The sequence below is a fragment of the Sinohyriopsis cumingii genome, chromosome 3, assembly GCF_028554795.1.
Source record: "Sinohyriopsis cumingii isolate HCF-2022 chromosome 3, ASM2855479v2, whole genome shotgun sequence".
Lineage (NCBI taxonomy): Eukaryota > Metazoa > Mollusca > Bivalvia > Unionida > Unionidae > Sinohyriopsis > Sinohyriopsis cumingii.
Genome location: NC_142963.1, coordinates 110205997 through 110221444, shown reverse-complemented (window position 1 = coordinate 110221444; position 15448 = coordinate 110205997). Strand labels below are relative to the sequence as shown.

The 15448-nt window shown below is 43.6% G+C and overlaps 1 protein-coding gene across 1 annotated transcript in view; it reads left to right on the top strand.

Annotated features, from left to right (window-relative positions):
• Positions 1-14687, top strand: part of LOC149803566 (F-box only protein 39-like) — a 46050-nt gene extending 31363 nt beyond the window's left edge. The window contains exon 3 of the mRNA XM_089953304.1: positions 12887-14687. Within this exon, the coding sequence (XP_089809430.1) occupies positions 12887-13104 (218 nt within the window). The 3' untranslated portion in view covers positions 13105-14687. The remainder of the gene's footprint in view (positions 1-12886) is intronic.
• The last annotated feature ends 761 nt before the right edge of the window (positions 14688-15448 follow it).

Sequence of the window (15448 nt, the reverse complement as noted above, 5' to 3'; positions counted from 1 at the left end):
ACTACGAAAAACCAGAACGACCCAGAAATCCAAAAGCCATTCATAGCTGTTCAAATTGTTTATGGCTAAGGTTAAGCATGACGCAGTGGAAAGTACATCCCGTGTATAATCGTTATGAGGGGAACGAAGGAGAGGTGCGTAACATACGCACGAAGATCAGATATGTGGTGTGGTTTAGCACGACTGGCTGTTCCATCGTTCACGCGTTTGTCCATGGAGTGAGGGCGTTTTGTGTTTGAAACTCATCGGGGAGTTATTTCCATTGGCTATTCCGCCTCTCATCTCAACGGAGATCCATCGGATAATCGGTTGTGCAGTTTGGACATAAGATCTGACAGATAGCAAAAACTTATGCCAGAAACCATGTTTTCAATCCATATTTTATGAGGATCGATACAGCAAATTGAGGAGCTCTTCTCGATGCATGCAGGAGATACAATGCTTCAACAAAAGCTTTATATCGTATGTCATGTTGAGCGTACCCGTGTCGTAGAGTGTTTTCTGTTGTGCCACCTTGAGTAGGACGAGATCTAATCCTATACCCACGACTTTGGCCAACGTGAGATTCACGCTTATGTCAATGCTGAGATGGAACGCGTTGACAATGGCCTGCTTGAGATCCTCCTTATTTTCCACTATGACGTAGGTCATGTATCGCATATCATCCACGTCATACTCGGCCATTTATGCATCCTCCATCTATATTATTTAGATAAATTTTAAAATCATTTTTAGCGTTTTTTTCGTTCAGACTTTGCATGCAGTGCTACCGAATCAGATTCTCGTTGTAGTAGAATTTGACGATACCCCTCTGAGCCAGGTCCGCACGTTTCTCTCTTGTCAGTAAGGCCTGCACACGCTATGCTCCTTCTATGTTGCTCAGCGTCAATTCGATGTTTACGGACACGTGATTCTGCGAGACGGCGACAATAGTTTCGGGTGATGTAAGATACGTCGGTCACAAAGATCTCTTCGTCGTCAGACATTCATCTTTATATTTCTGATCGTAGGTTTTTCCGAATCGGCTCAGAGTCGTACATTGATCGCCTACAATGTCTACGATGAGGTCGTGCATGGCTCTGAATTCGCTGATCAATAACACCACGTCCAAAGGATCCCCGTGCAGATAGGATCGGAGTTTGTTCAGCATTTTTTGATGGGCCAGCATAGCCTCCTTGGTGATATTCTTTTTAGCCTCCAGACGTGGCTCGAGACGTTTAATCAGGGTCTGCATGATAAGTCCAACTCCAGATAAAATCAACATCATATTGACTAGTGCTTCCGTGGAAATGGTTCCGGTCGCCATCACGTTAAACGGAATCATCGAAATTACTCTCATCATGCGTTTGTAACGTCGGTACACGTGCTTGTAGACGTAGAGTCTTCGATGATAATAGCGCTAGTACGTTTCTAGTTCACGATGCTGCTCTGTCGGTAATTTTTTTCTTTGATGTGGTTAAAGTCGAGGATCAATCTTTGTCGACTAATCCCTTCAGTAATTCAAGTAAGTTTTCTTTTAAGAATTGGATACGCCCATTCACGTTATCGTCGTTGATCTCAGATACCTTTTCACCCACCAGCCACAACGGATATAAGTTTAAGCCATGAGTGATTTTTGTCAGCTGATTTGATTTCACCAGATCCGACAGCATATCATGAGTCACTCTCAGTTCCACATGGTCCGGATATCGTTGTGATTCTATGACGTGTAACCTATCCTACTCGAACGCTATTTTTCGGTGATATCTGTAGAGAAAATAGTACGCCAGAGCAATTTTATTCTACGTTGATATGAACTTTTTCAAAGGCTTTGCTCTGTCTCTGTGAACCCACGTACTGCAGTATTTATGTCGATATTTTTCTCGATCGCTGATTGTATCCAGCAGCCAGGAAACAAAGTGTGCTTGTGGAAGAACAATTCCTTTCTTAAACACATCACTCAACATGTGTTCTATTTCCTCGGGCTGAAACTGTTTTAAATACGTGTAGGAATCCGCAGGCACACCAAGCTCGGTCATTTCCATACACGCTGAACATGAGCACGTTAAAGACTGCTTCCATAGCCTTGTTATTTTAACACTAGTGCATCATCGTGAAAAACTTCATCGTCATCTCTTCCAGCTACGCGGTCGTCGAGTGTCATCACCGCAATGATCTTGTTTACGTCCTCGTATTCCAGTCCGACCTCCTGAAAATACGTATGTTTGTTGATACACCCACGCAAAGCTCTATCTCCGCGAAAGCGTTTTCGGGAGACGACTTTGTCCACGCAATCGTGATCTTTTTTGTTGGCTTCATCCTTTCGCACAAATTGCCGTCATTCGACTTAGCCCTCGCTCACGATGAGATCCAAGAGACCTGAATGTAATTCCTGAATGATATTCCGGACAAGGTCTTCGATGGTTTTGACTAACCGCTCTGATTTTCGATCGTTACATAATTTGTGGACCACATTTTATCGATCAGTGGCTTCTCGGAGCTATGCCTTCCTCGTGCTTCCCACTGACACATGAGACCATGCCATGTCGTTCTCTTTCCAATGCTCGTAGGCCACTCTCGGACATAAATGACCTGCTTTTCTGACCTCGTGTAACGCTCCATGCAATTCCATCGTCTGCTTTAGCACGTTCTGCTCATTGCCTGCATTAGACGCTTCCTGTCTGTACTCCTCGTCAAACAGCAACTGGTACAATTCTGTGGGAACGCGCAAGATTTCCATGTCTATTATACAAGATCGTCGACAGTAAAGATCTGAAAATAGCTTAAGCCATCATTAGTAGATCCGCGGTCAGCGCTAACAGCTTAAAGATGGAGTACTTAAACATGGCCGAGTGGTCTAAAGCGCTCAACGTTCCGGATCACTGCCATCTTACCTCTGTCTGCGTGGGTTCGAGTCCAAGGCTCAGCTAGCGTGGGTACGTGTGAAAGCTTGCCAGTAGCTTCTCGTGGGTCGGTGTTTCTTCCCTGGGTTTTCCAGGGTTCTTTCTCCACCAGTTATACTGGCCTCCATGTATAGCCTATATTGTGCTGAAAAATGGCGTTAAACCCTTGAACAACAACAACTTAAACGTGGTGTTGGTGACGTAACATTCTAACGTCGTCAATCCAATGTCAGCAGAGCTGACGTAAATCACATCGGTGGTACTGTCTAGCTTGGTGCCCTCGAAATGCCATGGCAGGATTCTCTCCGAGCCCCTCGCACGTTGACGAACGTAAAGTTTCTATATAGACATGGAAAAGGAAGTTGGACTTGTATCCAGAATAAGAAGTGACACCGATGGGAGGCCATTCGCTGGCAGCACTAGCCAGAGATACGTTGGAGGAAAAAGCGAAATAGGCTTTGTGCTGCGTTGAGCATTCCTACGAGGCAGAGACTTTATTGCCATTTCTGTTATTCATTGTTTCAGACAGCGACTGAATAAATCCCACATTGTTTTTGCCTTGGCGTCCGTCGACGCACAGTTTATTGTCGACGTCGATGGTGTTGATGGGTGTGGACTGCATGAAAGTTATATTGTAGTCCATGTTTAGATCTCCTGTCATGGCTTCTCCTGCACGTGCCAGTGCATAGCCCGTCACTTGCTCATAACTGACTGCACTGTCCTGGTAGGGTGTTCCCGTCGTGGGTAAACCCGTTACCTTAAAAGCTCCCTTGGCGAGGTCTTCTGCAAGAGTTCCACCCGTCAGAGACAGATTGGTACCTCCGAGCGATTTTAACTGAGCACACGATATGGCTTTGATATCCACGCAAAGTATTCGTTTCCATCGAATGTGATCCTGTACAAGTTGATGGCATTGTTGACGATCAGCAGACGTTGATTCGTAGTATTTCTCAAGCAAAACCCTTCAACCGAATGCATGTTGATCGGGCTATAATTTCCATTGGCATCGACGCAGATGAATGATCCAGCATCCCCAAATGATAGATTATAGTCGATCTGAGGTTGAGTCCCCCCCCCCGTCTGTAAATGTTACAGGTGGTTCCGGACGTCGGCAAATAGGACATGAAAAGATCGTTAGTCACCTGACCCATCACGGAAACATCTCCCGCAATGACTCAACCCGTTTTATGGTATTTACCCGTCAACGCTACATCATAATCCGCGGGTAGACAGCCTGTGAAGACACTTTAGCTTGTCAGCTGGTTAATCATTCATCCTCATCAGGACAAATACCACACGCTGAACGAAGTTGGAGATTCCCTTGCAGAAAAAGAGATCTTCACTATCGCCGATCCAGAGGAAATTTATCCCGTGGAAAACATGGACTCTTTGACGAAATTAAAATCGACAGAGAAAACATGAACAATCCTGCTACGACGTCCCCAAATTTATCTGATGAACTTGGGATCCTTCGTGCTGTTTTCGGGGCTGGATAACCGAGACATCGAGGATATCACAAGAAACCACTGTCATGGCATCTCCGTATCCCAATTTAGAGACTGATGTGTCGCAGAGACTCTGACTCCCCACACGATTTCATTACATTTTATCGCGATGCGGTGACCATTCCTGATCGCCATCGCAAAGGATTTGACGAATTTTACCTGCCCCATTAGTATAACCACCATATCTATCGAAAAAGTCGGCACGCGTCGTCAGCTCGATGAGGTCTATCAGACTTTAATCGACAAGTGAGCGTCCTTACGTCAACGCGTCATCGCAGATAAAGTGGGACAACAGTCCTTTCAGCGCAATGTGGCTGGAGAATTGTTCAAGCCCATCCTAACCAAACTCGACGAAGCCAAATCCACCTACAAGCAAGATCAGCTCCTGAACACGATCAAAGAGACTCAGGAACGGCAACAACATTTATCGGAGGAGTTTGTCAATTTCCCACCCGAAGCTTGATTCCCGAGATGTTCGCGCAAGCCGAAGCAGCCACAGAAAGGAGGGAAAAGAGGAAGGCCTTAACCAGGGATCAAGAAAGACAGCGTGAGATAAAATAAAGACACGATTGACTTCATCACAACACGGTTAAGTTTAGGGAACGACCCAGCAAACCCAATATCGTGTGGCTATATAAATTTGTGGAGGTCGATTTTCCCATACTCAAGGATATAGTGAATACTACGACATCCCCCCGACCAAAATCATTTTACTGGTCAGGCGGCTTTTGGAGTACTCATTACAATCACTCAGAGTAATCTCACCTCAGCCAGTACGAAGCCTGATGGACCTGAGAAAGAACGCATGTTAAAAGTCTTGTCACTCAGTTCTGAGAGTACAAAGATGCACTGAAAGAAGAAGGCATGCATAGAGAACAGCACTAAAGGGGCGCTCTAGAATTGTCACGTCTTTCAACGCTCACGAGAAAACCCGAGGAAGAATCATCTGCGAAGAAAATGTCGATCCAGAGGAAAAGAAGAAAAAAGAACAGGACAAATGGATCAAGGAGGAACGAAAAACGTATGACAAGGAATATCTGGAACTCATTCCTATGAAGACAGAATTTGAGAAACTGACCTACTCGCAGCTGTTGAACAAGCGGAGGAAAGCGTCGAACCTTAAATACTTCTCATGATGAGATGCCCGTCTACTTTGCCACTCCTCATGAGTTACAGAGCGCTCAACTCGCCCCCTCTTTCCAACAGGATTAGAGGACGCTCGATTCAAAGAAGTAGAGATCCCCACAGAGACTGCCCTCACATTCGAGAAATAAGAAAAACTCATCGCTAAATATATCAAGGCCTCTGTTGGAGGAGAACATGTCGAGCTTACTCTAGAGGAAAAATATACCCTCAAACACGTCAGTCAGAAAAATTACAAATGAGCACAGAACACCTTGTTGGAGATATGAAAAGTAAAGCAAGGGAGCAGGTTACCAACGATTTGTCGCGGAAGAATCACGCCTTCCTTATCTCCAATACTTGTCCTAACATACTGAAGGAATGAAAAAAGGAACTGAAGAAACATCTGTCCAAATGAAAAAGACTTCGTCGGGGAGGTAGTGTTTGGTGTCGACATCGATAACGAGATTTTCAAAATCATCAATCATCTGCCGCATCAAGGGTTCGTCACCTCCGAACAGCATCGCATTTTGTTCTAGGACCTGATACAGACGATATGGAGGATATCGGTCACCTCCACGGTGAGGTATTATCCTCCCCAGGAAATAGAACAGCTGTCGTCGTACAAAATCGCTCTCCTCTCCGCCGAAATCTGGAATAGCTTCTTCAACGTCACCGCCAACAATAATCGATCTTACGTCATCGCGTTTCTAAAAAAATGATTACGAACTTTTGCTGGGGTACAATATCAACGACATCTCCATCGAAATCTCATGAATGATCGCTGTCAACGGAGACTTCTCAGCCAACATTAAAATAGAAGCCAATTACTCTACCCTTTGGAGTCGTATCACTCTTGCTGAAAATTGCATGGACCTCCATCGAATCTATTTTGGAGTTCAGTGTTGGGACGTCCCTGACACAAAATGGAATGTACAATGGAGATTTACCTTTCAACATCACCAATGTCAACAGCCTCTCGTCAACTGCTAGCTCGCCCAGGGATCCTTGTCTTCTGTAGGCATGCTTGCAACATCAGTTATTCCAACTCCATTAAATTCAAAGTATGGGATCGCGTTAGAATTAGCAGACCAAAATCCACTTTCGAAAAAGGATACTCTCCCAACTGTACGGAAGAAGTTTTCGTCGTCGATACCGTTGAAGAAAACTTTCCAATGACCTACACCCTCTAAGAATCCTCAGGAAAACCCATCCAAGGGTCTTTTTACGAATAAGAGTTACAAGAAACCACTCAGGACGTCTTCCGAGTTGAAAAAGTCCTCTATACCAAGAGAAACAATCTCTCGTCAAGTGGTTTGGCTGTCCTGAACATTTTAAGTCATGGATTCCCGCTGCTTCACTGACTAGCTTGACAACGCCTTAGAAATAATCTTATCGTAATCCTCCATCAAACTCTTTCCAAAAACAATCTTACATTTCACTGCATGCTTGTGAAGACCCATCTTCTCAATAAATACTCTTAAACACATACTAAAATTTGATGAAATTTGTACGATCCACCAACTGCACTCAAGTCACTTTGTTCAGCGTGCAATGAAACTCATTTCGCTGGGGCTCCGACAAATGAAAACGCTTCAACTTAGTTTTGGTGTGATACTGCTGATTTTAGCGTTGCACTGGGCGCTGATGACTGAGACTATGTTTCACCCACTCCTTGTTCTCCTCTTCTTCACTATCCTCCCAATAGATCATCTAAGGCACATAACCCAGATCCTTATTCGCATACGCTATTAACCCTTTCGCACGCTTCAAGCAGGCCTTCGACTCTGCCTCACTTAATTTCAACTCGGGTCCATAACTCTCCTTGCTCGGACCCAACTTATCCACATGCCACGGATAACACGGAATATACATCTATACTACAAGCAACTCTCTAATAATTAAGGAGGATGCTATGAGCAGGTAAGCCAGAACCCCATAACCCAGCAGTAGAGTTCTGTGAGGTTCCTCACTCACCTACACCACGTAGGGGATGGGTGACCGAGGACCCCCATTTCCTCCTACTACTAACAGGGCCATAATTTTTTGATTCGAAACTTTCTCTACTCTGTTAGTTATGATAGTGTTTGAGCGTCTTAGTAATTAAATACATTACTAGTTTCAGCTTTAATATTTGTTTTCGTGCTGTGTCAGCGAAATATCTTCCAAACGTCTGAAATGCGAGAAATTCAAGACAAGGGAGGATACTCTTGACGACTGCATTGTATACATACATTGTTCTTTGCCGTCACCTTTATATATGTGCAGCACGCGGTCAGATAACACATGGGCAGCAGTGCTCCAAAGAGCAGCCAAGGGAAAAGCAAGGAGGTCTAAATCAAGAAAGGATAGCACAAACGTCCACAGCCTTCACCCCAAATCCACTTCCGTGGCAAGCCTTGTGGTGGACGCTGGTTCCCCTCCCCTCCAAATTTGGTCGGGTGCAACCCACGGCCACAGCTACTTTAGGAGACGGAGAGAATACAAGGAGGGTTTAGAGCCGTCGTTAGAACAAATGTGACGTCTGGTACAGGCTTTTACTACGCAACCCCTTACACCTGGGTAATTTTTCCCCTTTTCGATTTCTTGCTTCTACGGACGCATTAGGGGAGTATTCGTCCAATTTTAGACAGTCCACTGGGAGTACGTCCCCACGCATGCCCGAGGATGGCCTTCGGGCCAGTAAGTCTGGGCTCATAAGGTTAATGCCGGATCCGTTGGATCCAACTCTTAATATGGACGCACCGTTACCGGCCGTTCTGACATTACCAGCAGCCCAGCTGTCTCCTGCAGTCCAACCGTTGCTGCATGGGTACTATTTTATTAAAAATTTCCAATCAGAAAGTTCATACGGGGATCGTAGTGATAGATCCGTCCGTCTAGCTGCGTCGTCTTCATCTTATCACTGTCAGTTAAGCCAGGCCTTCGCAGTAGCCAGTACCGATTATTGCCTGAGAGCATCCGGGCAGACCACACACCTTTCACACCAGCCGACAGTGCCAGCTATGCCGGACTTTCGATTACTCCCAGCCTACCCTCAAGGGAGAGCTAGTGACAAATACGACCGGCCAGAGTAGTCGATGCCAACCGCATGACTTATGCATAGTCAGAAGCCGACCAGACCACCCCCGGGGAACTCTAACGAGTTCTTCTCGGAAAGCCAAGTTCCTGTGACTTTCTCCTCTCGCTGGTATCAGACACACACCAGCGCCTTCAGTACTGACCTTCTGGCTCTCGACAAGAATTTGGTAGCCGCCAACGTGTCGAATTCATATAATACAAAGTGGATATGAACGTGTTCCAGTATACGTATAAGCTGGTTGGTAACATCATGGTGACATCGTCTGTGTTATGTTTGGCCTCACTGGCAATATTCAGGCTCGCACAGCAATCCAACAATATCAACGGCTGGGAAGCAACGGCCAGGATCGCTCAGGTCCATAACCAACCAACTCACCTTACTGTTGCTAATGACTTGACAGCTTTGGCCAGTTTAGACTTAATCCGACGAGACGATATATATCGTCAACATCAACAACTGCACCTTACACTTGATTTACGGACGACTTCATTTGGAACTCCGTTACCTTTTGGAGGCCAAATCGACGAAGGTCGAGGCAGGCGGCTCAGGAACTGCCCCTACAACACTCCGCTTCCTTGTACAAGCGTTTAGACCCTCTCATCTCTTGCCAGTGCGTATGGATGCTCATCGGTCCCCAGACAGGGGATCTCCTCAGTCAGATATACACCAATACCGATCCCAACCCAATGCCAGGAAACCACAGCCTAATCAACCTAGGAGGCAGTCGTACAGAGGCAGGAAGAAACAGACTTTTTTCAAGCCTCCAAACCGTAAGCATTGACGTACCCTTCTCAAGGCATGCAGGCAGCCTACCCGGGGGTGGCCGACTCCTGAGTTTTTGAGCTCAATGAATCTCTCTCTCTCTCTTCCCTCGTAATGGAGGGGTCCAGGTCATTTCGGAGAGGCTTCTGGCTTCATTCATCCAACACCCTCCCATCTTCTTCTCTCCCCTCTTCACAGAAGATCTGGGGAAGGACGCCTTCCTCCAACAGGAAATACAGTCGTTCATCTCAGAACAGGAGGTGGAGATTGTGCAAAAACCACAATCCATGCGGTTAATTCACGGGTGTTTCTAATCCGGAAAGCAAATGGCTAGCGAAGGCCCATCATCGACATGAGTTACCTCAAGATTAAATGCCCCTCCAAAGTTCAAAATGAAGACGGCGAGGTCCGCCAATACACCTCTCCGTCACAAAAAGGCGGGTATGCCAACAGTCTCGACTTGATCGACTCATACCTTCACGTTCCAATCCACCCCATATTCCGCAAGTTTCTCAGTTTTGCTTACCGCGAAACCGTATATGAATTCACTGTTTTCCCTTTAGCATCAACATCAGCCAGATTATGGATTGAGTCGTCTTCCTGTTCCGGTCGACGTCATCTACAACGACGGCAGCTTACCTGAATGACATGATAACAGAAATGCATGGTAAATTCATTCCTATTTCAAGACAGGAACGATCTATTTCATATTTTAGATCATCTAGGCTTTTTAATGAATTGGGGAGAGTCAAACCTCCGTCCATCTCAGAACTTTGTCTATCTGGGCATGGAGTTATTAACCATCCGGAATCTGTTAAATCTTCATTATGTTCGCGTTACCAGATTTGTCGAACACATCGAGTCCGTTTCCACCAAGACTCGGATTTCAGCGAAAGAAATGTTGCAGCGCCTCGGTTTATTCAATGCGGCAGCGGACCTGATCCCGCTCGGTCGTCTTTGTATGCGCCACTTACAGATGGCATTGCTAGAACAGTGGCACCTATTTTAAAGTCTCCTCGATCCATTAAGCAATCATGATCACGCACGAGATTCGATCATTCCTACGTCAGTGGAGCAGCCCAGGTTGGCTGACCTCGGACATTCCACTGGAGAAGCCCCAGGCGAAAATAACAGTACGCATCGGCGTCAGTGCGTAGGTTTGTGGTGCCCACCTGTTGCCACACTTTGCTTCCGTCAGCAGTACGTGGTAGCCTGGGGAACAGCCTCTGTACATCAACATCATGTAACTGAAGGCTGTCAGTAAAGCATTTTACTTCTGGGAAGATCTTCTCGTGTGTAAAGCCTTTCTTATTATGTCTGACAAGTGTGTGTTTTGATTTGGCAGTTTTTATGTTGGTGCGACAACCTCCATATCAACGTACAAATCACACACATTCCCGTCAGACTCAACGTTTTGGCCAACAGTCTATCCAGCAGAGGTCACGTCCTTCAAACGGAATGGTCTTTCTATCAATCGGTCTTCACTCGGATTAATGCACTTTAGGGACGTCCGATATTTGACGTTTTTGCCACGAGGTGGAATCCCAAGTTACCCACCTTCGTCTCTCCCGTTCCAGACGTAGAAGCTTGGGCTGTGGATGCGTTGTCAATCAGTTGAGAGGGAGTATGGGCCTTTGCCTACCCTCTCACGGTCCTTGTACCGAAAATACTCCAAATGTTACAGGGTCAGAATTGCAAGATGATTCTGATAGCCCATTTCAGATGGGACAAGTCCGGGGTCACCGATCCACCAAATCTGATCTAGCGGTATATCTTCACAGGAAGATCCCGGCCAACCAACTCAATCTCCAGAAGCAACCACGTTCGTGGATGTTCCGTCCCTGTTCGGAACTTTTTCTTCTGCACGCTTGGCTTTTATCCAGACAGCCTTGCGAGACAAACAGTTTAAACCTTCGATTGTTGATAGAATATCGAAAGCAAGATGGTCCTCCACTGCCCTTTGTGTATTATAAAAAGACAGAATAAAACGATTTTCGTCTTTAGGAGGTTTGTTTGCTTGGTAGCAGGCTAATATTCCTAACCTAATGTGATTGGGCACGTATTCGCAGAAAAACGTAATTTACTTCAAACTTAGCTTTCTGACGTGCATGTCGTACGGCTGATTTTCAATTTTTCCAACGAAAACGGCAAAACATGGACCTTGTGCGTCTGATACAAATAATAGTATATCAGTGTAGCTGGTGATTTGATAGCATTTATATGACAGATTTATTCTGAACCCATTTCAATGCACTTTAGCAAAAGTGCTTAAAAAGTTGCCGAAATTCGGAAATTTTGCTCTGTCTCTGTTTTGATAAAAGGAATTTTCCTAAACATACTCTGGTCTTTGTGTGAAGATTTAATTAACTTAACTTGCATTTCCTTTTGCATAAAAAAATAGGAAAATCTGACCGGACAAAATTTTAAATTTTATCACACATTTTTGCTTCCTGAAGCTTGTCGTACTCTCTTATCGCGTAGTTTTGCACTGGAACGCACTGGTAGTTCATACTGAGCTTGCAACCCGCAACATATGGTACATATCAATTACTTCAATACAACTGATTCACGGCAATACAATCATCCCCAGATTCTGCTTCAAGGAAAATAGGATCTCAAAAGTCCCAAATCGAAACACTTTTTGTTTAGAAATTTAATTAATGTGGAATATACGAAACGGTGGATTGGAATTGAAGCTTCCTGGATGCATTTGCCATTAAACTTCATTGGTAGTCAATGCGTAGGCAGCCACACCTTCCTATTGATTCTTTGATCGAGATTGTAAACTTAAGTGTACAGAAGTTAAAATTGTCATTTTAGGTTTTAAATATTAAGTCCAATTTCCACAAGGTTCCTCACCCATTATCAACTTCACAACTGCATTACACCTCAGAGGATAAGACTTACTCAGCCTTTGATTAATAAGGCTCAGGTCAGTTGATGTGAAATAACACTGTTTGTTCCTGCATAATAACTCAACTTACATGGACCGAATTTTCATCAAATTTCAAAGGCTTATTAGACTTGGAGAGTGACAGCATAATCAGTTCTGAGGGTCTTACAGTAAAGGTTGCTTGCATTGAAATTGCAAGGTATCTTACCTGTCACACTTGGGACTGGTGATGGGCAGGGGATCATATGGCTCGGGCCTCAACCAATAAGGAGGATCGTTCTTTATATAGAATAAAAAACATACTTCGTTGCGTTTTAGTTGTCTTTGAATCTTTATACAGTAAATTATATGGGCTTGTTTTGGCATTGAAGGAAAATGTACATTAATTTTATAATTTTACTAGCTAAGATTCCTCGGGGGTGAAAGGGCCTTGCAGGTCTGCCAGAATCAAAAGGCTTTTTCATCTTATGGATCATGTAACTCTATGGTTTGATTATGCGTGACTAAAGCACATCACCCCTGTGTGGATTCATTCACACTTCACACAATTCCAACATCATAATTCCTTATTCTTTTTCCATTGTTTTGTTTGTTCGTTACATTGATAACATTTTAATTGGTCAAATACTTTCTGCTGCAGAGCTGCAATCACTCAGCCTGAAGATATGTGGCCTTGAAGAGGAGGAGTTTTTGAGGCTTATGGAGGTACGTGAGGCCTTGATCTCTGCTATCCGTGTGAGAAGGGGTAATATGTCTCTTGAACATGATGATAGCACTGTCATAGACAGAATCAGTGAATCAGGCAGCCAGGATGGGAATCAAGAGTCTTCGAATATCCAGGAGCCTTTGCTGATATGACATTTATTATTTCTTCCAGTGTGGTTGCGGTGTCAATTGTTACTGAGTATACGTATCGATATCAGCGTTCCGCGTAGAATACACCAATTAATGTACTTGATTTACTCGAGCCGTGGAGGCTGTAGCCTTCTTTTATTCATAATTGTATCCTCTCCTATAGATGTCTCTCTTTTTTATGAGTTTATATATCGAATTCAGAGGTGTGCCGTGTTTATCCATATTGACTTTCACTTTACGGTCTTCATTTTGATTGTTTCTTTTTATGAGAAGAAAATATGTTTCACACAACAGAAGAAATGTATTGAGTTGTGTCATAGAGCACATATAAAAGGGCTACAGGTGGTAGCCTTTGGAGCATATTCTTAAACATATTGTACTCGGAAAGAGGAGCAGATTTTTCCCACTCTATGACCATACATATAACAGGATTCAAAGGCAAAGAAGACCTTGCGCTGTAGGCACGACACCATCTGAGCTCACAAAACTTACGATTCCACAATTTCACAAAAGTCTTTAGATATCAGCTAAAGCTGTGATAATATGTACGGTGAATAGTACTATTCTACTTCTGAATTTGTGATAATTCTACCTTTATTGTGACTACAGTTATAGAGATTACAAAATGTATGGATATTTTGTTTTAGTTCAAATTTTGTGCTCGTGATATCTCAAACTATGAGACCGAGTTAGCAACATGGGGCAAACTTAAACTTCTTACAATCTACCATTGAGCTAAAGGATAAATGATGCGAACAAACACTTTTTGTTTGTTCTTATAAAGAAAGAGCTGTCTTCTGTTCTTCGCCTGTCTTTTGTATGCATATCGATGATGTTTTTTTTTCTTTATTCCCATCCCCTCAACACTAACAAAAGCATCTTAAAAGATGCATTTGACGACTACCATCAAAAACAGCTCTGTATGTGGAAACAAGAAGGGAATGCTCATGACTGTAGTAGCAACGGGGTAAAAAGGTGATTTTGAGCCTGACTTATTAGCTTTGAAAGGCAAATCATTTATGAGGCTTATTGAAAGAACACGTTGTATAGCACAAATTATAATGCAAAAGGTATGTTTCTTCATTTTGCGTTGTGGTGCCTAAGCCCCTCAAACTATAGCGTCATACCTACCCATAACAGCAAATTATCTACAATCTGTGTTGCCATCATTTGCTTTGCAATTAAAATTATTCAACACAAACTTTACTCTTCTGTTCGTTAACGTGACCTTTGACCCTCAGTCAAGAAGTTCTTATTCGGGTCCCTGTGACCTTAATTCTTGAATATTTGTTCCCAATTAAGTTAGTTTCTCCATCACTCCAGTTGCATGTGTTTTTCTTTACGTCAACTACGCTAATGTTTTCCAACGTGACTAAATTGATCGAGCAGAAACAATTTTCCTTTTATATGCAAGACGACCGTGACCTTTATACTCCCTAATCAACAAGTTTTTTTCTTATCCAAAATGAAAGTCAACCACAAAGTGTGGGTAATAAGTAGGTTCTGCAAATAAAGCAGTTTTGCGCAAACTTAAAATCTGACAAACCAACGGATACTATCGTACGATACACTCCATCCTGTGGTGGGGTGGTTGTTGTTGTTGTTGTTGTTGTGGGGTTTAACGCCATTTTTCAGCACACGATAGGCCATATATGGCGGCCAGTATTAATGGTGGAGGAAGAACCCGGGAAAACCCCAGAAAGAACCACCGACCCACGAGAAGCTACTGGCATGCTTTCTCACATATCTACATTGGCTGAATCTGAGACTCGAACCGGCGCAGACAGAGGTGAGATGGCAGTGATCCGTAACGGCGAACGCTTTAGACCACTCGGCCACTCGGGGCCCGGTGGGGTGGTGGAGGAGCAGATGGTGCAACATAGAAGACTGCAAATTATCAAACTTAAAGAGGATTTCTAGTCTGTATGATGTTAACATATGCGTAAACTCTCAAATTATATACAAGGATTGTTCTAAAGCTTAGAACAATGCGAGACCAGAGATTGTTCTAAAGTTGAGATTTTCTTTCATTCTTACGAATTATATTTCTGATATGGACTTATTTTGTCTTTGTTTGTTTGGTTGTTTCTTTCGTAAATCACAGAAAACGAATACATAAAGAATCACTTCAGCATAAAAATGCAACTTGATACAAATTAGTATTACTATTAAAATATGAACAAATTCTGGTATTCTCATATAGAGTTATCAGATGCGAAGTCAAAATGGTACGCCTAATTAGATGCACAGTCATATTGTACCTAATTAGATGCACACACATTATATTATTCCTCAATATATGCACAGTCATTATATTATGCCTAATTAGATATACAGTCATTATATT